This window comes from Mobula hypostoma, chromosome 16 (assembly GCF_963921235.1).
Source record: "Mobula hypostoma chromosome 16, sMobHyp1.1, whole genome shotgun sequence".
NCBI lineage: Eukaryota > Metazoa > Chordata > Chondrichthyes > Myliobatiformes > Myliobatidae > Mobula > Mobula hypostoma.
In genome coordinates this window covers 1,404,755-1,427,465 of record NC_086112.1, presented here as the reverse complement: position 1 = coordinate 1,427,465, position 22,711 = coordinate 1,404,755, and the positions used below count along the sequence as shown (strand labels likewise).

The 22,711-nt window shown below is 44.0% G+C and overlaps 1 protein-coding gene across 2 annotated transcripts in view; it reads left to right on the top strand.

The window, feature by feature from the left end:
- gtf2h2 (general transcription factor IIH, polypeptide 2) overlaps window positions 1–22,711 on the top strand; it is a 49,019-nt gene that overhangs the window by 22,065 nt on the left and 4,243 nt on the right. For both annotated transcript variants that reach the window (XM_063069264.1, XM_063069263.1), the window contains exons 11-15: window positions 9,414–9,521; window positions 12,560–12,623; window positions 12,730–12,833; window positions 18,142–18,244; window positions 19,868–19,907. In XM_063069264.1, coding sequence (XP_062925334.1) covers window positions 9,414–9,521; window positions 12,560–12,623; window positions 12,730–12,833; window positions 18,142–18,244; window positions 19,868–19,907 — 419 coding nt within the window. The remainder of the gene's footprint in view (window positions 1–9,413; window positions 9,522–12,559; window positions 12,624–12,729; window positions 12,834–18,141; window positions 18,245–19,867; window positions 19,908–22,711) is intronic.

The following is a 22,711-nucleotide window of genomic DNA, read 5'->3' as shown; positions in this document are numbered from 1 at the left end:
GTCAGGTGCCTCCAAATGATAGAGTTTTTGAGCAGCGGTCAATCTGGACACCGGAAATTTTGAGAGGAGGGGACTTTAATCAGGTCCACTGCCCGGGAAAAAAAGGCAGGAGTGGTCTGCAGCAGTGTAATAGAGCTTTGACCGGCGGCCAGTTGGTGTTTGGGATTAATTAATAAGACCAAGTTAAAGAAAGGCAGGGGCAAGCTGAGAGGCCATCATTGCAGCGGCTGTCATCTGAGTGGGCGAAGAATGGCGGTCTTAAGGCTTTAGCTCTTTGAGGCTTCAGTAAAGAAAGGCTTCGCTCAGAGAAAGCAAAACTCAAGTTTTTTTTCCTTCTCTCCTTTATATCTGCTCAGCTAGACAGACAGGATAGTGCTCCTCTTGTGGAATTTGGGAAGGCAGGGAAACCTCCAGTATCCCTGACTGCCTCAGCTGCGAGAATTACATCCAGCTGCAGCTTCTGACAAACCACAGTAAGGAGTTGGAGCTGTAACTGGATGATCTCTGGATCATTTGGAAGGCTGAAGGACTGATAGCTAGGACATACAGAAAGGTAGTTACACCCAAGGTGTAGGACGCAGGAAACTGGGTGACAGTCAGGAAGGGGAAGGGAGTTAAGGAGCCGGTGCAGAGTACCCCTATGGCCAACCCCCTTATCAACATCTTGGATACTGTCGGGCACATTATGTAACAGGGGAAAGTCACAGTGGTTGGGTCTCTGGCATTGAGTCTTCCTCACCTGGAAGGACTGTTTGGGGGCCATGAATAGTAGTGAGGGAGGAGGTGTAGGGGCAGGAGAAACATTTGTCCGCTTGCAAGGATAAATGCCAGGAGGGACAAATGGACAAGGGAGTTGCGTAGGGAGCAATCCCTACAGAAAGTAGAAAGTGTGGGGGGGGGGAGGGAAAGATGTGTTTGGTGGTGGGATCCGGTTGGAGGTGGCGGAAGTTTTGGAGAATTATGTGCTGGACACAGAGGCTGGTGGGGTGGTAGGTGAGGACAAGAGGAACTCTATCCCTGGTAGTGTGGCGGGAGGATGGGGTAAGAGCATATGTGTGTGAAATGGAAGAGATGTGGTTGAGTGCAGTGGTGATGATGGAGGAAGGGACCCCCCTTTCTTTGAAAAAGGAGGACATCTCCTTCATTCTAGATTGAAAAGCCTCATCCTGAGAGCACATGCGGCGATGACGGAGGAATTGAGAGAAGGGGATGGTGTTTTTACAAGCAGCAGAGTTGGACAAGGTACAGTCCAGGTAGTTGTGAGAGTCAGTTGGTTTATAATAGACAGCAGTGGATAAGCTGTCTCTGGAGATAGAGACAGTGAGATCGAGAAAGGGAAGGGAAATGTCAGAAATGGACCAGGTGAACTTGAAGGCCAGGTGGAAGATAGAGGTAAAGTGGATGAAATCGACGAGTTTAACACAGATGCAGGAAGCAGCACCAATGCAGTCGTTGATATAGCGTAGGAAAAGAGCAGGATGGTCACCAGTGTAGACTTGCAACATAGACTATTCCACGTAGCTAACAAACAAGCAGGAAGGCATAGCTGAGACCTATGTGAGTGCCCATGGCTACTCCTTTTGTTTGAAGGAAGTGGGAGGACCCAAAGGAGAAATTATTTAGAGTGAGGACAAGTTCCGCTAGACGGAGGAGAGTGGTGGTGGAGGGGAACTCGTTGAGTCTGGTCTCCAGAAAGAAACGGAGAGCTTTGACGCCTCCTGGTGGGGGATGGAGGTGTATAGGGACTGGACATCCATAGTAAAAAGAAGATGATGGGGACCAGGTAACCTGAAATCCTTGAAAAGATTGTGAGGTGTCACATATGTAGGTGCGAAGGGACTGAACCAGGGGGGATAAAACAGAGTTGAGGTGTGCAGATATGAGTTCAGTGGAGCAGGAACAAGCTGAAATACCTGGACAAGCAGGTCTGTGGATTTTGGGTAGGAGGTAGAAATGGGAGGTGTGGAGTGTGGGAACTATGAGGTTGGTGGCAGTGGATGGGAGATCCCCAGAGTTGTGGCAGGTGCAGAACTCACTGAGGTGTGGGCACAGGGGAACAAAAGTGAGGACAGAACATTCTGTCTGAGAGGGGAAGGTTGGAGGGAATGGTGAAAACCTGGCATGGATGAGAGCTGGGGACAGAAGGGGGAAGGGGGTTGATGGTGTCTGAGAAGAAGGGAGGTTTGGAGTGTTCAGGGATGGTGGGGTGAGAGGAAGATGGAGTCTCTGAGGACCCAAGAGCTGGCGGTAGGACCTGAGAGAGACAAGATTGTGGAGTGGTGGTGGGGGAAGAGGAGATGGGGGTTCCAGCGGCAGCGCGTGAAGATCCAGCCTGGAGGTCAAGGCCGGAGTCGGCACTTTGGCGATGTCCAAGGTGGTTGGAACCTGCATTGATGGCGGTGAAGTCTGGTTTTTGAGTCTGCTCTGGCATAAGATTTTGAGATCATTGATCTCTCTTCCAGCGAAGGTGGGACCGATACAGAAAGCATGGTCTGCACCTGAGCTGGAGGGAGGCTAACAACCTAGCAGTAAGGTTTGATAATACTACACAGACTAGTATTTAAACTGGAGTTGCAGGGTGATGGGAACCAGAATGCCACAACAGTTAGTGGGGAGGGTGTGGAGGTGTTGCTAACAACCTAGCAGTAAGGTTTGTTAATACTACACAGACTAGTATTTAAACTGGAGTTGCAGGGTGATGGGAACTAGAATGCCACAACAGTTAGTGGGAAGGGTATGGAGATGTTGGTAAAGCCTCAGACATTCAATAAGTTGAGCATGGTGTGACAACATTGAAAAGGGTGAATACAGGACTGAAGGTGTTATATTTGAATGTGCACAGTATATGGAATAAGGCAGATGAACTTGTAGCACATTTGCAGATTGGCAGGTATGACGTTGTAGGCATCACTGAATCATGGCTGAAAGAAGATTATAGCTGGGAGCTTAATGTCCAAGGATACACACTGTATTGAAAGGACAGACAAGAAGGGAGAGGAGGCGGTGTTGTTCTTCTGGTAAAAAATGAAATCAAATTGTTAGAAAGAGGTGACATAGGGTTGGAAGGTGTTGAATTATTGTGGATAGAGCTAGGGAACTGCAAGGGTAAAAAAGAACCCGATGGGAGTTGTATATAGACCCCCAAACTGTAGAAAGGATTTTGCCTACAAATTACAATGGGAGATAGAAAATGCATGCAGAAAGGACAATGTTACAATAGTCATGTGGTACTTCAATATGCAGGTAGATTGGAAAAATCAGGTCGGTACTGGATTCCAGGAGGGGGATTTCTGGAGTGCCTATGAGATGGCTTTTGAGAGGAGCTCGTGCTTGAGCACACTAGAGGATCAGCTATTCTGGACCGGGTGTTATGCATTGAAACAGAATTGATTAGAGAGCTTGAGGTAAAATAACCCTTAGGGGTAAGTGATCATAATATGATTGAATTCACACTGAAATTTGTGAAGGAGAAGCTAAAGTCAGATCTATCAGTATTGCAGTGGAGTAAAGGGAATTACAGAGTAGCGAGAGAGGAGTTGGCCAGAATTGATTGGCAGAGAACACTGGCAGGGATGGTGACAGAGCAGCAATGGCTGGAATTTCTGAGAGCAATTTGGAAGGCACAGGATATATACATTCCAAAGAGGATGAAGTATTCTAAAGGAAAGATGACACAATCATGACAAACAAGAAGTCATAGAAACATAGAAAACCTACAGCACAGTACAGGTCCTTCGGCCCACACTGCTGTGCCGAACAAATATTTAGTTTAGAAATTACCTAGGGTTACTCATAGCCCCCTATTTTTCTAAGCTCCATGTACCTATCCAGGTGTCTCTTAAAAGACCCTATCGTATCTGCCTCCACCATCATTGCTGGCAGCCCATTCCAGGCACTCACCACTCTCTGCGTAAAAAAAACTTACCCCTGACATCTCCTCTGTACCTACTTCCGAGCATCTTAAAACTGTGCCTTCTCTTGTTAGCCATTTCAGCCCTGGGAACAAGCCTCTGACTATCCACACGATCAATGCCTCTCATCATCTTATATACCTCTATCAGATCACCTCTCATCCTCCGTCGCTCCAAGGAGAAAAGGCCGAGTTCACTCAACCTGTTTTCATAAGGCATGCTCCCCAATCCAGGCAACATCCTTGCAAATCTCCTCTTCACCCTTTCTTTAGTTTCCACATCCTTCTTGTAGTGAGGTGACCAGAACTTAGCGCTGTACTCCAAGTCAGAGGTCTGACCAGTGTCCTATATAGCTGTAACATTACCTCTTGGCTCTTAAATTCATTTGCACAGTTGATGAAGGCCAATGCACTGTATGCCTTCTTAACCACACAGTCAACCTGTGCAGCAGCTTTGAGTGTCCTATGGACACAGACCCCAAGATCCCTCTGATCCTCCACACTGCCAAGAGTCTTACCATTAATACTATATTCTGCCATCATATTTGACCTACCAAAACAAACCACCTCACACTTATCTGGGTTGAACTCCATCTGCCACTTCTCAGCCCAGTTTTGCATCCTATCAATGTCCCACTGTAACCTCTGACAGCCCTCCACACGATCCACAACACCTCCAACCTTTGTGTCATCAGCAAATTTACTCACCCATCCCTTCACTTCCTCATCCAGGTCATTTATAAAAATCACCAAGAGAAGGGGTCCCAGAACAGATCCCTGAGACACACCACTGGTGACCGACCTCCATGCAGAATATGACCCGCCTACAACCACTCTTTGCTTTCTGTGAGCAAGCCAATTCTGGATCCACAAAGCAATGTCCCCTTGGATCCCATGCCTCCTTACTTTCTCAATAAGCTTTGCATGGAATACCTTATCAAATGCCTTGCTGATATCCATCTATGGCTCTGCCTTCATCAATGTGTAGTCACATTCTCAAAAAGTTCAATCAGGCGCATAAGGCACAACCTGCCTTTGACAAAGCCATGCTGACTATTCCTAATCATATTATACCTCTCCAAATGTTCATAACTCCTGCCTCTTAGGATCTTTTCCATCAACTTACCGACCACTGAAGTAAATCAAAGCCAACATAAAAGCCAAAGATAGGGCATATAATAGTGCCAAAATTACTGGGAAGTTAGAGGATTGGGAAGCTTTTAAAAGCCAACAGTAGCCAGCTAAAAAGTCAATAAGAAGGTAAAGATAGTATGCGAAAGTAAACTAGCCAGTGATATAAAAGAGGATACCAAAAGTTTGTTCAGATACATAAAGTGTAAAAAAAGAGGCGAGAGTGGATATTGGGCCACTGCTAAATGATCTGGAAAGGTAGGAGTGGGTGACAACAATATAACAGATGAACTGAATAGATATTTGGCATCAGTCTTCACTGTGAAGGCAGCAGTAGTATGGTGGAAGTCCCAGGTGTCAGGGGGCATAAAGTGTGTGAAGTTACCATCACCAGAGAGAAGGTTCTTGGGAAACTGAAAGGTCCAAAGGTAGATAAGTCACATGGACCAGATGGTGTACACCCCAGAGTTCTGAAAGTGGTGGCTGACAAGATCGTGGAGTCATCAGTAAAGATCTTTCAAGAGTTACTAGTTTCGGGAATTGTTTGGGAAAAATGGAAAATTGCAAATGTCTGTCCACTCTTTGAGAAGGGAGAGGCAGAAGAAGCGAAACTGTAGGCCAGTTGGTCTAACCTCAGTGGATGGGAAGGTGTTGGAGTCAAATGTTAAGGATGTGGTTTCAGGGTACTTGGCACATGATAAAATAGGCTGCAGTCAGCATGGTTTCCTGAAGGGAAAATCTTGCCTGACAAATCTTCTGGAATTCTTTTAAGAAGTAACAAGGATGATAGACAAAGGAGAATCGGTTGATGTTGTGTACTTGAATTTTCAGAAGGCCTTTGACAAGGTGCCACACATGAGGCTGCTTAATAAGCTATGAGTCCATGGTATTACAGGGAAGATTCTAGGATGAGTAGAGCAGTGGCTGATTAGCAGGGAGCAAAGAGGGGGAATAAAAGGAGGCTTTTCGGACTGGCTGTTGGTGACTAGTGGTGTTCCATAGGGGTCTGTGTTGGGACCAATTCTTATTGCATTATATGTCAACGATTTGGATGATGTCTTGTTGCAAAGCTCGCAGACGGTATGAAGATAGATAGAAGGGAAAGTAGTTTTGAGGAAGTAGAGACGCTACAGAAGGACTTAGATTAGGAGATTGCACAAAGCAGTGGCAGACAGAGTACAGTGTTGGGAAGTGTATGGTCATGCACTTATGATAGAAGAAATGAAAGGGTAGACTGCTTTGTAAATGGAGAGAAAATACAAAAAACTGAGATGCATAGGGACTTGGGAGTCCTTGTGCAGGATTCCGTAAAGGTAAATTCACAGATTGAGTCTGTGGTGAGGAAGGCAAATGCAATGTTAGCATTCATTTCAAGAGGACTAGAATATAAAAGCAAGGATGTAATGTTGAAACTTTATAAAGCACTGGGAGGTTTCACTTGGAATATTGTGAGCAGGTTTGGCCCCCTTATCTTAGAATGGATGTACTGAAACTGGAGAGGGTTCAAAGGAGGTTCACAAAAATGATTCCAGGATTGAATGGCTTGTCATATGAAGAGCATCTGATGGCTCTGGGCCTGTATTGATGAGAATTCAGGAAAATGAGGGGTGACCTCATTGAAACCTATCAAATGGTGAAAGGCCTTGATAGAGTGGATATGGAGAGGATATTTCCTGTGGTGGGAGTATCTAAGACCAGAGGAGCCAGCCTCAGAAAGGAGGGGCGTCCTTTTAGAACAGAGATGAAGAGGAAGCTTTTTAGCCAGAAGGTGGTGAATATATGCAAATGTTTGCCATCGTCAGTTGTGGAGGCCAAGTCTTTATGTATACTTAAGGCAGAGGTTGATAGGTTCTTGATTAGTCAGGACATGAAGAGATATGGGGAGAAACGAGGAGATTGGAGCTAAGAGGAAATGGATCAGCCTTGATGAAATGGCAGAGCAGATGCAATGGGCCAAATAGCCTAATTCTGCTTCTCTGTTTTGTGGTCTTATGGTCTTACGCTTGTAATATCATATATTACACTGAGCGTCATAGGAAGTCATTCCTGCCTGTGGCTGTCAAACTTTACAACTCCTCTATTGGAGGGTCAGACACTCTGAGCCAATAGGCTGGTCCTGGACTTATTTCCTGGCATAATTTACATATTACTATTTAATTATTTATGGTTTTATTACTATTCAATTATTTATGGTGCAACTGTAACGAAACCAATTTCCCTCGGGATCAATAAAGTATGACTATGACTATATCACACAATTGAAAATTACTTTTGGAGATGGAACATAGTTTTTTGAATGTGTCTTAAAATACAGAACCATTTGCTCAGTTATACATGGTATCTTTAAACTATTAAGACAATATTGCACAAAAATTTGTGTTTGTATGAGTTTAGTCTGAAACCCAAGCAGTCATAATCCTTAATAAATAGATTTATTTTTGTGGCATGTACCACGGTACAACGTGGAATTCATTGACATGGAGATATTTTAGTCACTTTTTAAATTGGTGAAACTCATGCAATACAGAATAGTGAGGCAGAGTCTAATTTTATGACTGAACTCATCCCAGGGGAAAGATATTAATAGAAAATGGTAGGGCACAAAGGGGTGTTAACAACTAGACCTCTGAGTTTAAATCTATAATCCCCTGCCACTAGAATGATGAAAAAGGCAGATGTCACTATTGACTTCATACATGAGGGCATGGGATATAACAGTTGGAATGTTATGTTGCAACTTTTCAAAATATTAGTTAGATTTTGCAGAAGTGTGTGTGGTTCTGGATTTCACACAATAAACAGGACGGGGTTGTATTGGAGTGAGTGCAGAGAAGATTCACCAGGATGTTGCCTCGTTTGGAGGACTTTCACGATGGGGAGAGACTGGACAGGCAGGGATTGCTTTCCCTCCAGTGAATGGAGACTGATGCAGATGTACAAAATTATAAGAGGCATAGATTGGGGTACATAGGCCAATTCCATTTTTCCTCGTAGGTTTATCACACAGAAAAAGACGCAGGTGGCAGAATGGAGTGGTAAAGAGCATTTCAAGGCAGAGTTGTTTTTCCTTCAGAGTGGTGGACAGCTAGAACTTATTGCCAGAGCAGGTAGTGGAATCAACATACAGTTAATTAGAAGAGACATTTAGACAAGTTGGTAAATAGGCACAGCTCAGTAAGATGCTGACCTAATATCAGTGCATGGGATGAGATCAGCAAGGTCAGGATGGGATGAAGGATCCATTCATGTGATATACTGTCCCACCAGTCTTAGATCCCGCTACAGGGAGAGTCCAGTACAGTCCCACCACTCTCAGTTCCAGTCACAGGAGTCCAGTACAGTCCCACCACTCTCAGTTCCAGTCACAGGGTCCAGTACAGTCCCCCCACTCTCAGTTCCAGTCACAGGGTCTAGTACAGTCCCACCACTCTCAGTTCTAGTCATAGGAGTCCAGTACAGTCCCACCACTCTCAGTTCCAGTCACAGGGTCCAGTACAGTCCCCCCACTTGCAGTTCCAGTCACAGGAGTCCAGTACAGTCCCACCACTCTCAGTTCCAGTCACAGGAGTCCAGTACAGTCCTACCACTCTCAGTTCCAGTCACAGGGTCTAGTACAGTCCCACCACTCTCAGTTCCAGTCACAGGGTCCAGTACAGTCCCCCCACTCTCAGTTCCAGTCGCAGGAGTCCAGTACAGTCCCACCACTCTCAGTTCCAGTCACAGGGTCTAGTACATTCCCACCACTCTCAGTTCCAGTCACAAGGTGGATCTAGTACAGTCCCACCACTCTCTGTTCCAGTCACAGTAGTCTAGTACATTCCCACCACTCTCAGTTCCAGTCACAAGGTGGGTCTAGTACAGTCCCACCAGTTCCATTGTCAGGTCTAGGTAATAAGTGGATAAAAGACCAAAGGTGTTCTTTTGTTATTTTGCTGGCCAATTTTTGATGGCACTGTCAACATCTGCAAATTCTCACTTTTTGAGTTTCTCTCTGTGGTTTTCTCTAGACTCCCAAGGACAGTATATTAGAGCAGTTGGCTGTTGTCAATTGCCTCTTGTGACGTTTCTTTGGCAGGAGAATTGGGGGAAATGGGTGGGTGTATGAGTGAGATTGTGGGAAAATAACTGGGAATTGGATCTGATGGGAACACCCAGGGAGCTAGCATAGAACTGATGGATCAAATGGACTTTTCTGTGTTAAAAATGGAAGAGAGTAATATGAACTTCCAGGCAACACTTCATGTGAAGCTTGAAGAACCATGAAATGAAAAGACAGAGGAAGTCCTTCTCTCAAATTGATAATGGAATAATGTGGTTTTCGAGATATGAAATCCTTGTGTATGTGATTGTTGTTTATGTGCTTATGTCGCAGGCGTTCACAATGTTATTTTGGATGAGAGTCATTTCAGAGATTTGCTAAATTATCATGTTCGCCCTCCACCAGCTGATTCCAATTCTGAGTGTTCTCTCATTCGTATGGGTAAGCACATTCTTACTCACAGAATCCTTCAATACTTGATGTTCTTTGCAGCTTGGTAACATCAACATGGCTGAGTACCAGCAGTACCCAAGGAGGAAAAATCCTTACCGTGCACATCATTGTAAGAAACTCTCTTCACATTTTGTGGGGAAACTCAACCCTTCTATCAGAGCCCTTCTCTCAGTGAGTGTAAATTCCTAGGTTGCTCTCACTCAACTATTCCCACGACATGGAAAAATACAGAGGGGCAGTGACAAGCTTATGCATTACATGGTCCCCAAATGACACTGATATTTTTAACGTAAGAGGGTTTTTAAAGTGGAGAAGCCATTGCACTCTCTTAACCTTGTAAGTACGGTAGTACAAACGTGCATCACAAACTGGGAGTTTCCTTGGTTTCAGTGGATGATCATGACTTCTTCTGTGCCTTATCATGCCCTTCGATCTCCACAGAGTGTCACAGTACAGTACCATCTTCCTAGCTTTAAAAATTTTTATTTTTATTTTTAATATTTTGAAGACAAAGACAAATGATGATGGAGACAGCAGACGGAGAATTGGAAATGAATACCAATGAATTGATCCGCTTGACCCGAAACTGGAGTGTGTGGGCCATGGCAGTCAAAGCTCAAACTGGGCACGGCACCTGATGATGATGATGATTTTTAATGTACAATGTGAAGCTAGGTCACCTTCATATTTCTCACGGACCTTGGTAATTCTGCCTTTTTAAAAGCTTTTCCTTGCTCCTTTTACCTGCTGATGTTGGTGATACATAACTGAGAACTGCGTATAGCTTTGTATTTGCTGATGTCGGTGAGACGTAAGTTGGAGTATTGTGTATAGCTTCATTAAGGAGGCAAACCTTTGCATTGGAGGCAGCTGAGGGTGAGATGAAGAGATGATCTTAATGCAAAAATTGAGCATATTCGTTCCATACTCACTGGAATGTAGAAAAAGGAGAGGTGATGGAAATGTGTAAGATTCTGAGAGGATGAGATTGTAGATGTTCAGAGGATGTTTTCACTCACAGGGGAGTCTAGGATTAGGTATATTTTCCAAATAAGGGACAGCCATTTGATTACAAATAATGGGAAATATCTTCTGAAAAAGATGTGTATCTTCAGAATTCCCAACCCTACAGAACTGTTGAGTGTTATTGAAGATATTGAATACTCCACCCCAGGAATATCGTGTTCTTTTCTGGTCGACTAATTATTGGGAAGATGTGGAAGTTTTAGAGAGGATGCAGAGGAAATCTACGAGGATGCTGCCTGAATTCGAGAGCATGTCTGATGATGATAGGTTGAGTGAGATAAAGATTTTCTTTTTAGAGCAAAGGAGAATGAGAGGTCACTTCATGGAGGTGTATAAGATTATAATCTGCTGTAGCAGGAGCACAGTGAGAGAGAGAGCCGGTGAGATGTTGAAGTGTTGGGATGAATAGTGTTTTTTTGAAGCACTCTAGATCATGTTGGGCACATGTTGGGGACGTGGCCAAGTAATTAAGGCGTTCATCTAGTGATCTCAGCGTCACTGGTTCAAGCCTCAGCTGTGGCAGCGTGTTTGCGCCCTTGAGCAAGACACTTAATCACACATTGCTCTAGTGTCTGTGCGAGGAGTGGTGCCCCACACAGACTTCCAATCTGCTCCTTGTAAGGCCTGAAAATGCCTGATGTAGGCCTCTCATGGTCTGAGTCGACGTCCCCCCCCCCCCCCCGATCATGGTCTCTGGGGGCTTTGCTATTGCTTGCATGCTAGGTTGCTAGGTGGTATGGGCGGGGGGAGGGTTGAAGTTTTTGCTGAAGTAAGTGGTGGGAAAGGGGGAGCATTAATGGTTTGCTACTGCTCGTGTGTGGGGGGGGGAATTTAACATTTTCTGTCATTCATTCTTTGGGGTTTTTCTTCTGTTCGATGAATGTCTCTGTGAAGAGTAAGAATTTCAGGTTGTACACATTCCCTGATATTAAATTGAACCATCTAAGATATACAGATTTAAGGTGTGTGGGGTGCCCATGATGGGGTAGCACCCCTCTGGTGAAGGGGCTTGTCAGGTCCATTCTGAGGCAGCTCACGCACCTTTGATTCCCACTGGACACTCAGTTCTCACCTTTGGCTCCAAGTAGCTGTTTGCGTGCGACAGTGGCCACACTCCGACAGGCGGACTAAAGCAGCTGAGACCAGCCAGTGCGATAGGACATGCATGTCTTAGCATGCAAAGTCGTCTCCAGCGGACTGGCTGAATGAGATCCAATGGCCAGGAAGATGGTACTGTAACACTCTGTGGAGATCGAAGGGCATGATAAGGCACAGAAGAAGTCATGATCATCCACTGAAACCAAGGAAACCCCCAGTTTGTGATGCACGTTTGTACTACCGTACTTACAAGGTCAAGAGAGTGCAATGACTTCTCCACTTTAAAAACTCTCCCACACGGGTTTCCGTAAGATTATAAGAGGCTTAGATAGAATAGACAGCAAGAGACTTTTTCAAGTGCAGCAATGACATACCAGAAGCGGTGACTGGAGGAAAGAATAGGGGTCAGGTCAGGGGTAGGTTTTTTTACACAGAGAGTGGTGGTTGTGTGGAATGCACTGCCAGGGGTGCTGGTGGAGGCAGATACATTAGGGACGTTTAAGAATCTCTTAAGTAGGCACATGGCTGAAAGAAAAATACATGGTTATGTAGGAAGGAAGGATTAGCTTGATCGTGGAGTAGATTTATATTGGTGGGCACAACATCATGGGCCAAAGGGACAATACTGTGCTGTAGCGTTCTATGTTTTATATTCAAGGCTATGAGAGAGTAGATTGTTAACAGAGTAGGATAATTAATTATTAAGGAGATGAGTGAAAAACAAAACTGAAGTTCAGATCCCTTTCGTAGATATTCCAGTTAACAATATTGTATGTACTTTGATATCGACGTCAGCCATTACCTTAGTTTCATGTATAATAGTTGTTTTGATTGATAATATTGTTCATTTTGTTGGGAGTTAATATTCTTTTAATAAAACATTCTTTTTCACTTTTTGTAAGGTTTTCCTCAACATATAATGGCATCCTTATCAGATCAGAATGCGAAACCGTGCTTCAGCATGGCGTGAGTATAGTATTGGAATGCTCATTACAGCATCTGGAGATTTGTGAACTGAGTACAATCATATTAACAATTGTGTCGGCTTAATTTATACTTTTTCTGCTTCTAGACATCTGGATAGCAGTAGTGGACCAATCTTGACACTTGGTGGATATTTTTGTCCCCAGTGTAGAGCTAAATACACCGAACTGCCTGTAGATTGTAAAGTCTGTGGTGAGTACATCATAACTTTGAAATGCACTTGAAAAGTGTTTCAGCCATCATGTGAAGGTGGAGAAATGCAATGAATTTGGAATGTATGAACTATACTGGTGAAGAGAAGTATTTAAATTTGAGGAAAGCAGTGATATGGAGACAAACAGCAGAAGGATGTGTGGGATTCTGATGTTTTTAATCCAGGGTTCCTTTGGAAATCAGGAAAGAGGCATAAAACTTGTTGCTTCACAATTGTTTTATTTAGCATTGATAGAACACAAGAAATTGAAATGGAAGATAACAAGAGCAGAGGCTAGTAAGTGACAGGAGAGAGAAGCAGAAAGTGGCAGCATAACGTGGTCAGCTTTTTATACCCCATACTTCAGAAACATTCTAATCAAATTCATAGATAAGGGTCAACCAATCAGATACCCTCTGTTCAAATATTACAGCACCAGAGAAGCTTCCAGCACTTTCTAGAATGTTATAAAGAACTGTAACCACTAGGGGACACACTGAACAACTGCATATACATACTGTTTGTGCTAGGAAATATACCAATAGTTACATGTATATAAGTTGTTATGAAAAATACTAGCAAGTAACTAATTACTAACCTGCAAAGAAAATGACAATAAATAGTCCAATCTAACAGATGTAACAAAGTGAGCAGAAAAGATGGATGGTTAAGATAAGGATTGTAAAGAAATGTTCAGTTGTACCATTTCAGAGAAGTTTGGATAAATACTTGGATGGCCAGGATGGGATGGGGGGGAGCGGCGAGTAACAGTTCAACATGGATTGGATGGGCTGGAGGGCCTGCTTCTGTGCTACAGTGCTCTGTGACTCTGACGGGTGAAGAGTCATGGTGAATCCCTGACTATCCAGCACGTTAGTTATCCAGCACATTGCTTATCTCCAAGGAGAGCTGCCAAAGCGACCTGCACCTTCGACATCTCTGAGGCTGAAGTGTGCAGGTGTTTCCAACGAGTGGACAGTCGCAAGGCTGCGGGGCCAGACGGCATCCCAGGGCGGGTCCTCAGGATGTGCGTGGCCCAACTGGCAGGTGTGTTTGCAGACATTTTTAACCTTTTCCTCTCCCAGTGTAGAGTGCCCTCCTGCTTCAAAACATCCACCATTGTCCCTGTACCTAAAAAGACCAAGGTAACATGTCTGGACGACTGGCGTCCTGTCGCACTCACCTCAATAATAAGCAAATGCTCTGAGAGGCTGGTCAAAGACTACATCTGCAGCCTGCTACCACCCACACTGGACCCCTTACAATTCACCTACTGACACAACCAATGGACAGATGATGCAATAGCCACAGCTCTACACACCATCCTTACACATCTGGAGAAGAGAGATGGTTATGTGAGAATGCTGTTCTAGACTATAGTTCAGCATCCAACACATAATTCCCTCCAGGCTTGACAAGAAGCTCAGAGACCTCAGCCTTCACTCTGCCTTGTGCAGCTGCATCCTGGACTTCGTCAGATCGCCGGCAGGTGGTAAGAGTGGGCTCCCTCACCTCTGCTCCTCTGACCCTCAACACAAGTGCCCCTCAGGGCTGTGTCCTAAACCCCCTCCTTCATTGTCTGTATACCCATGACTGTGTTGCCACCCACAGCTCCAATCTGCTAATTAAATTTGCTGATGACACTACACTGATTGGCTTAATCTCAAATAATAACGAGGCAGCCTACAGAGAAGAAGTCATCACCCTGACACAGTGGTGTCAAGAAAACAACCTCTCCCTCAATGTCACAAAAACAAAGGAGCTGGTTGTAGACTACAGGAGGAATGGAGACAGGCTAAACTCTATTGACATCGATGGATCTGGGATTGAGAGGGTGACCAGCTTTAAGTTCCTTAGTGTGCACATCACTGAGGACCTCACGTGGTCTGAACATACCGGCTGTGTAGTGAAAGCACAACCGCGCCTCTTTCACCTCAGACAGTTGAAGAAGTTTGGCATGAGTCCTCAAATCCTAAGGACTTTCTACAGGGGCGCAATTGAGAGCATCCTGACTGGCTGCATCACTGCCTAGTACGGGAGGGTACTTCACTCAATCGCAAGACTCTGTAGAGAGTGGTGCGGACAGCCCAGTGCATCTGTAGATGTGAACTTCCCACTATTCAGGACATTTACAAAGACAGGTGTGTAACAAGGTCCTGAAGGATCATTGTGGACCTGAGTCACCACAAACTGTTCCAACTACTACCATCCGGGAAACGGTACCTCAGCATTAATGCCAGGACCAGCAGGCTCTGTGACAGCTTCTTCCACCAGGCCATCAGACTGATTAACTCATGCTGATACAATTGTATTTCTATGCTATATTGACTAGCCTGTTGTACATACTATTTATTACAAATGACTATAATTTGCAAATTGTGCATTCAGGCGGAGATGTAATGTAAAAATTTTTACTCCTTGTGTATGTGATGGATGTAAGAAATAAAGTCAATTCAATTCACAGAGACTTCTGTGTCAAATGAGCAGATTTTCTGAATGATTGGGAACTATTTCTAATACTCCAACATACTTTTTGTTCACAAGTTTAAATATTAGGCAATATTATCATAAATTTTCCATTTAATTGGGTAAGTATAAAGGAAGCAGTGTGAGTGGAAAAAGGCTGTGGGAACTGGAACCCAGGTGATCTGAAAGGGTTCACACCCAAAGAACCGATCATGCCAAGATCTTTAGGTCCATGGAGGTAGAAATGAATGTTTCCAGGGTTGGAGATCTGGAGCAGTAACAAGAATGGTCAGGCTGGGTATATCCACCAGGTTCAGGAACAATTTTTATCCCCCAACCATCGGCCTCTTGAACCAAAGCGGAGAAGTTCACTCACCTCAACACTGAACTGTCCCACACCCTCTGGCCTCACTTTCAAGCACTCTTCGTCTCGTGTTCTTGAGAATTATTGCTTATTTATTATTATTTTTTCTCTTCTTGTATTTGCACAGTTTGTGTCTTTTTGCTTATGTGTAGTTTTTCATTTATTCTATTGTGTTTCTTTGTATTTACTGTGAATGCCTGCATTCTCAGTATTGTATGTTGTGACAAGTACGTACTTTACTAATAAATTTTGAACTTTGATCTGCAAACTAGAGGAGGCTGGAACAGTGATGGTGCAGATCAGCTTGGGTGACTGTGAAGGATTGAAAGCATGGTGATAAGTAGCAGGCAGAATGTTAAGGTTGTTAGAGAAAGGACTTAGGGAAGTCCCTTTTGCCAGAAGACAGTGAGAAACTGAAGATTGCTGCTTGAGACACTGGCAGAGGCAGAACTCCTTGATGCATTTTGAAAGAGCTTGCCTGAATACTCTACAGTGCAGTCTGTATGGCTGCAAACAGAGTTGTGAAGTGGCATTTGTCTGTATATCTGGGCAGCATGAGCCAGTAGAAAGCTCTGCTGTTATAAATATCATCAATTCAGTCTTGACTTTGGCACTTTGAAATGGCGCTGAGTATCGATTGGAGGGATATGAATTAAAGATGAGTGGACCAGTAATACAAAGCACTGGATTCAACACATACTCTTCTAACCAGCTTTGAGGAAGGCCACCAAATAGTAGATTCATTTCAGCATTACTGTTTGAACTAGGCTGGTTCCTTGTAAACCACAGAGACATGGATAATGGATAGCTTGATAATATATGTCAAAATCATAATGTCAGTTTCATATTGTATATCAGTGGAGATTTGATCTGTATCTTCTTGGAATTTCATCCCCAAGAACTCCATCTGGATTTTTACTTTGGTGCACCTATAAACTTGATACATGAGAATGCCATACTATTTTACATATCTTATTGGAAGCTCTTTGCACTTGTTCCCATTACCTCATTTATGTGAAGATTAATGTCACATAAATTCAAAATTTGTGAATATTTATGAACTCTGTGCTATTTTGGTATGTGTAAATGATATGTTGAGAAATATCCAAGTTCAAGAGTATTTTCATCTGATCGTACATATACACAACCAAATGAAGCAACATTCTTCTGCACCACAGTGCACCAACAAAACATAATCACACACAGAGCACATAAACCAAAATATGACCATATATAAGTTAATAAAATATAATTCAAAATGCGTAGCATAGGTAAACAGTAAACAGCTCGCTGTCCTAGTGACGGGACCTTGGTGATGGCAGAATGTTTATTAGTCTCACAGCCTGAGGGAATGAAGCTCTACTCTACTCTCTGTATACACATAACTGTGTGGCTAGGCATAGCTCAAATACCATCTATAACTTTGCTGACAATACAACCATTGTAGGTAGAATCTCAGGTGGTGACGAGAGGACGTACAGGAGGGAGATAACCCAACTAACGGAGTGGTGTTGCAGCAACACCCTGGCACTCAGCGTTAGTAAAATGACAGAGCTGATTGTGGACTTCAGGAAGGGTAAGACGAAGGAACACATACCAATCCTCATAGAAGGATCAGAAGTGGAGAGAGTGAGCTGTTTCAAGTTCCTGGGTGTCAAGATCTCTGAGGATCTAACCTGGTCCTAACATATCAATGCAGTTAAAGAAGGCAAGACGGTGACTGTACTTCATTAGGAGTTTGAAGAGATTTGGCATGTCAACAAATACACTCAAAAACTTCTACAGTTGTAACATGGAGAGCATTCTGACAGGCTGCATCACTTTCTGGTATGGAGAGGCAACTGCACAGGACTGAAAGAAGCTGCAGAAGGTTATAAATCTAGTCAGCTCCATCTTGGGTACTAGCCTACAAAGTACCCAGGACATCTTCAGGGAGTGGTGTCTCAGAAAGGCAGCGTCCATTATTAAGGACTTCCAGCACCCAGGGCATGCCCTTTTCTCACTGTTACCATCAGGTAGGAGGTACAGAAGCCTGAAGGCACACACTCATTGATTCAGGAACAGCTTCTTCCCCTCTGCCATCCGATTCCCAAATGGACTTTGCATCTTTGGACACCACCTCACTTTTTTAATATACAGAATTTCTGTTATTGCACATTTTAAAAAATATATTCAATATATGTATACTGTAATTGATTTACTTGTTTATTGTTATTTTATTTTTTTTCCTCTGTTACATTATGTATCTCACTGAAATGCTGCTGCTAAGTTAACAAATTTCACATCACATGCTGTTGATAATAAACCTCATTCTGAAGCTGTTACCCAGTGTGGCAGTTCGAGTTCTGATCCTCCTGTATCTCCATCCTGACAGTACTGGGTTTAAAAGATTGTGGGATGGGTGGTAGGGATCCTCAACAATGCCCCTGTCATGAAAAGTTAACCAGAGGAGTAATTGTTTTTATTGTTTGTGGTAGGTCTTACGTTAGTCTCTGCACCTCACTTGGCAAGATCTTACCATCATCTCTTCCCACTGGATGCGTTCAGAGAAATTCCCTTAGAAGAGATTCCGGGAGAACGGTAGGTAAAATCACATAGATAAAGATCAGAAACACGAGAAAATCTGCAGTTGCTAGAAATCCAAAACAAGATGCACAGAATGCTGGAGGAACTCAGCAGGCCAGGCAGCGTCCATAGAAAGGAGTAAACAGTCGACAATTCGGGCCGAGATCCCTCATCAGAATTGGAACGGAAAAGGGAAGGAGTCGGACTAAGAAGGGAGAGGGGAGGAAGATGTACAAGGTGGCAGGTGATTGGTGACTCGAGAAAGGGGAGGGGAGTGAAGAAAAGAGCTGAGAAGTTGATTGGTGCAAGAGATAAAAGGCTGGAGAAGGGAAAATGATAGGAGAGGACAGCAGGGCATGGAAGAAGGGGAAGGGGGAGGAGCACCAGAGGGAGATGTTAAGCAGGTAAGGAGATAAGGTGAGAGAGGAAAACAGGAATAGGCGAATGGGGAATGGTGAAGGAGGGGTTAGTTACCGCAAGTTCGAAAAATCAATGTTCATGCCGTCTGGTTGGAGGCTACCCACACGGAATATAAGGTTTTGCTCCTCCAACCTGAGTGTGGCCTCATCAAGGCAGTAGAGGAGGCCATGGACTTGAATGTCAGATTGAGTATGGGAAGTAGAATTGAAATGGGTAGCCAGTGGGAGATCCTGCTTTTTGTGGCCTACAGCGTGTAGGTGCTCAGCGAAGTGTCTCCCAACCTTCATTGGATCTCACTGATCTACAGGAGGCCATACTAGGAGCACCGGACATAGAATATGACCCCAACAGGTTCAGAGATGAAGTGTTGCCTCACCTGGAAGGACTGTTTGGGGCCCTGAATAGTAGGCAGGAGGTGTAGGTGCAGGTGTGGCACTTGTTCTGCTTGCAAGGATAAGTACCAGGAGGAAGATCAGTGGATAAGGGAGTTGCACCGGGAGTGATCCCCACGGAAAGCAGAAAGGGGGAGAGGGAAAGATGTGCTTAATGGTGGGATCCCTTTGGAGAAGTGACAGAGAACTTGGCTGGGATGGGTACGAAGGACTTTAGTCTGGGTGCGGGTCGAGGTAGTTCAAATGCTTCGGCTCAGACAGATGGGCTGAAGTGGCTGTTAGTATGCTGTAGTGTTCTGTGACTGTCTGAACATACCAGCGCCGTGCAGACCTTTCAGCTCACTGGGTTATGCCAACCCTTAGTCTAATCCGTCCCTCCTGCATAGCACTCTATTTTTAGATCATCCATGTGCCTATCTAAGAGTCTATTAAATGTCCCTTTTCTTTCTATAGCTTTAGCAGGCCATGGAACTAATGGTATTGTTATGACAACCAGAGCTTTAAAAGTTCTGATCGTTGTTACATCCTCTGAAACTTCAAAAGTTGTGATTCTTTTTTCTTGCATTAATGGGTTAGTTGTATAGAGCTGAGAAAGTTAATCTTCCATTTTAGTTAATTAGAGAAGAAAGTTTCCATGTATTGCCTCTAGTTTTTGTAAAGTTACTGAACTTGTGTAGTCTTGGCTTAGGGAAGTAAATCAGGGTTTCTGGCCACTCATTGAGACAACAAGGGGGCCAAAAGGACCATTTGTGCATCTATTTCTGGAGAAGTAAAAGTAAGAATTCTTTTCAAAAAATGTTGGTTACATTGTTTCCTCCGTCTTTAGATGTTGCCAAGGTTGCCAAGGAGATATGCAAGATCCAAATGTAAGTCTTACATATATATGATACTTGTAAAAAGTTTTTTCTTCTGGGGGTATTAAGACCATAAGACATAGGAGCAGAATTAAGCCATTTGGCCCATCGAGTCTGCTCCACCATTCAATCATGGCTGATCCTTTTTCCTCCTCTTCAGCCCAACTCCCCAGCCTTCTCCCCATAACCTTTGGTGCTGTGCCCGTCAAGAACTGAACAAGCTCTGCCTTAAATACACCCAATGACCTGGACTCCACAGCTGCCTGTGGTAAACAGATTCCACAAATCTACCACCTTCTGGATAAAGAAAGTTCTGCACATCTCTGTTTTAAATGCACGCCCCTCTATCCTGAGGCTGTGCCCTCTTGTCCTAGAATCTCCACCATGGGAAACATCCTTTGCACATGTACTCTGTCAAGTCCTTTCAACATTCGAAAGGTTTCAATTAGACTCCCCCTCATCCTTCTAAATTCCAGCGGGTACAGACCCAAAGCCATCAAATGTTCCTCGTATGATAGCACTTTCATTCCCGGAATCTTTTTTCTGAAACTCCTCAGAACACTCTCCAATGCGAGCACATCTTTTCTCAGATGAGGAGCCCAAATCTATTCACAATACTGAAGGGGAGGCCTCACCAGTGCCTTATAAAGCCTCAGCATTAAACCCTGCTCTTATATTCTAGACAGCTTGAAATGTGTGCTAACATTTCATTTGCCTTCCTCACCACCAACTCTACCTGCAAGTTAATCTTTACATAAGAACATAAGAAATAGGAGCAGGAGTAGGCCATCCTGCCCCACCATTCATAAGATCATGGCTGATCTGTCTGTAAACTCAGCTCCATCTACCTGCCTTTTCCCCAAAACCCTTAATTCCCTTACTATGTAAAAACCTATCTAACTGTTTCATGAAGAAGCCTCAACTGCTTCCCTGGGCAGAGAGTTCCACAGATTCACCACTCTCTGGGAAAAACAGTTTCTCCTCATCTCCTTTGTAAATCTTCTCCCCTGAATCTTGAGGCAATGTCCCTTAGTTGTAGTCCCACCTACCAATGGAAGCAACTTTCCTACTTCTATCTTATCTATCCCTTTCAAAATTTTGTATGTTTCTATAAGATCCCCTCTCATTCTTCTGAACTCCAGAGACTGTGGTCCCAGGCAACTCAATAACTCCACATAGGTTAACCCCTTCATCCCTGGAATCAACCTCGTGAACCTCCTCTGCACTGCCTCCAAAGCCAGTATATCCTTCCTCAAGTATGGAGAGCAGAACTGCACACAGTACTTCAGGTGCGGCCTCACCAGTAGCCTGTATAGTTGCAGCATGACCTCCCTGCTCTTGAATTCAATCCCTCTAGCAATGAAGGCCAACATTCCGTTTGCCTTCTTAATAACCTGTTGTAACTGCAAGCCAATGTTTTGTGATTCATGCACAAGCACTCCCAAGATCCTCTGTACAACAGCATGCTGCAGTCTTTCTCCATTTAAATAATAATCTGCTCTTCTATTATTCCTTCCAAAGTGGATGATCTTGCATTTCCCAATGTTGTATTCCATCTGCCAGACATTGGCCCACTCACTTAACCTATCAATATCCCTCTGCATACTCTCCACATCCTCTGTCCAGTTTGCTTTTCCACTCAGTTTAGTGTCATCAGCAAATTTTGCTACCCTACACTCAGTCCCCTCTTCCAAATCATCAATGTAAATGGTAAACAGCTGCGGGCCCAGCACCAACCCCTGCGGCACCCCACTCATCACAGACTGCCAACCGGTGAAACACCCATTATACCAACTCTCTGCCTTCTATTGGTTAACCAATCCACTGTCCAAGCCAATAAACTTCCTCTGACTCCATGCATCCGTATCTTATTTGTAAGTCTCTCTGCAGCACCTTATTGGATGCCTTCTGGAAATCCAAGTATATGACATCCACCTGTTCTCCTCTATCCACTGCACTCATTAAGTCCTCAAAGAACTCTAGTAAGTTTGTCAAACAGGACCTGCCCTTTCTGAATCTTTAGGGTGTTCTACACAAGAACTCCCAAGTCCTTTTGCATCTCAGATTTTTGGATATTCTCTCCATTTTGAAAATAGTCTGCACATTTGTTTCTACTAGCAAGGTGCATGACCATGCATTTTCCAACACTATATTTCATTTGCCACTCTCTTTCCCATTCTCCTAATCTGTCTAGTCCTTCTGCATCCTACCTGTTTCCTCAACACTATCTGCCGCTCCACCACTAGTCACTGGCAGCCACAGGATCCTTTTATTCCCACTCGCTGCCTCCTATCAATCAACCAATGCTCTAACCATATCAGTAATTTTCCTGTAACCTTGGTAAGCAGGCTCATGTGTGGCACCTTGTCAAAAGCCTTCTGAAAGTCCAAATATACAACATCCACTGCACCCCCTTTATCTATCCGATGTGTAAATCTCCTCAAAGAATTTCACAACAGGTTCCCGTAAGGAAACCATGCTGACTTTGTCCTCTGTCACCAAGTACCCCATAACCTCGTCCGTAACAATTGACTCAGACATCTTCCTACCCACTGAGGTGAGGTTAACTGGTCTATAATTTTCTTTTCTGCTGCCTTCCTCCTTTCTTAGAGAGTGGAGTGACATTTGCAATTTTTCCTCCTCTGGCACTATGCCAGAGTCCAATGATTTTGGAAGATCATTACTAATGTCTCCATAATCGCTACCACTATCTCTTTCTGAACCCTATGGTGCAGTTCATCTAGCCTGGGTCAATTATGTACCTTTTGGTCTTTCCTCCAGTTTGGGAACTGTGCCTCCCTTAATCACAGGATTCT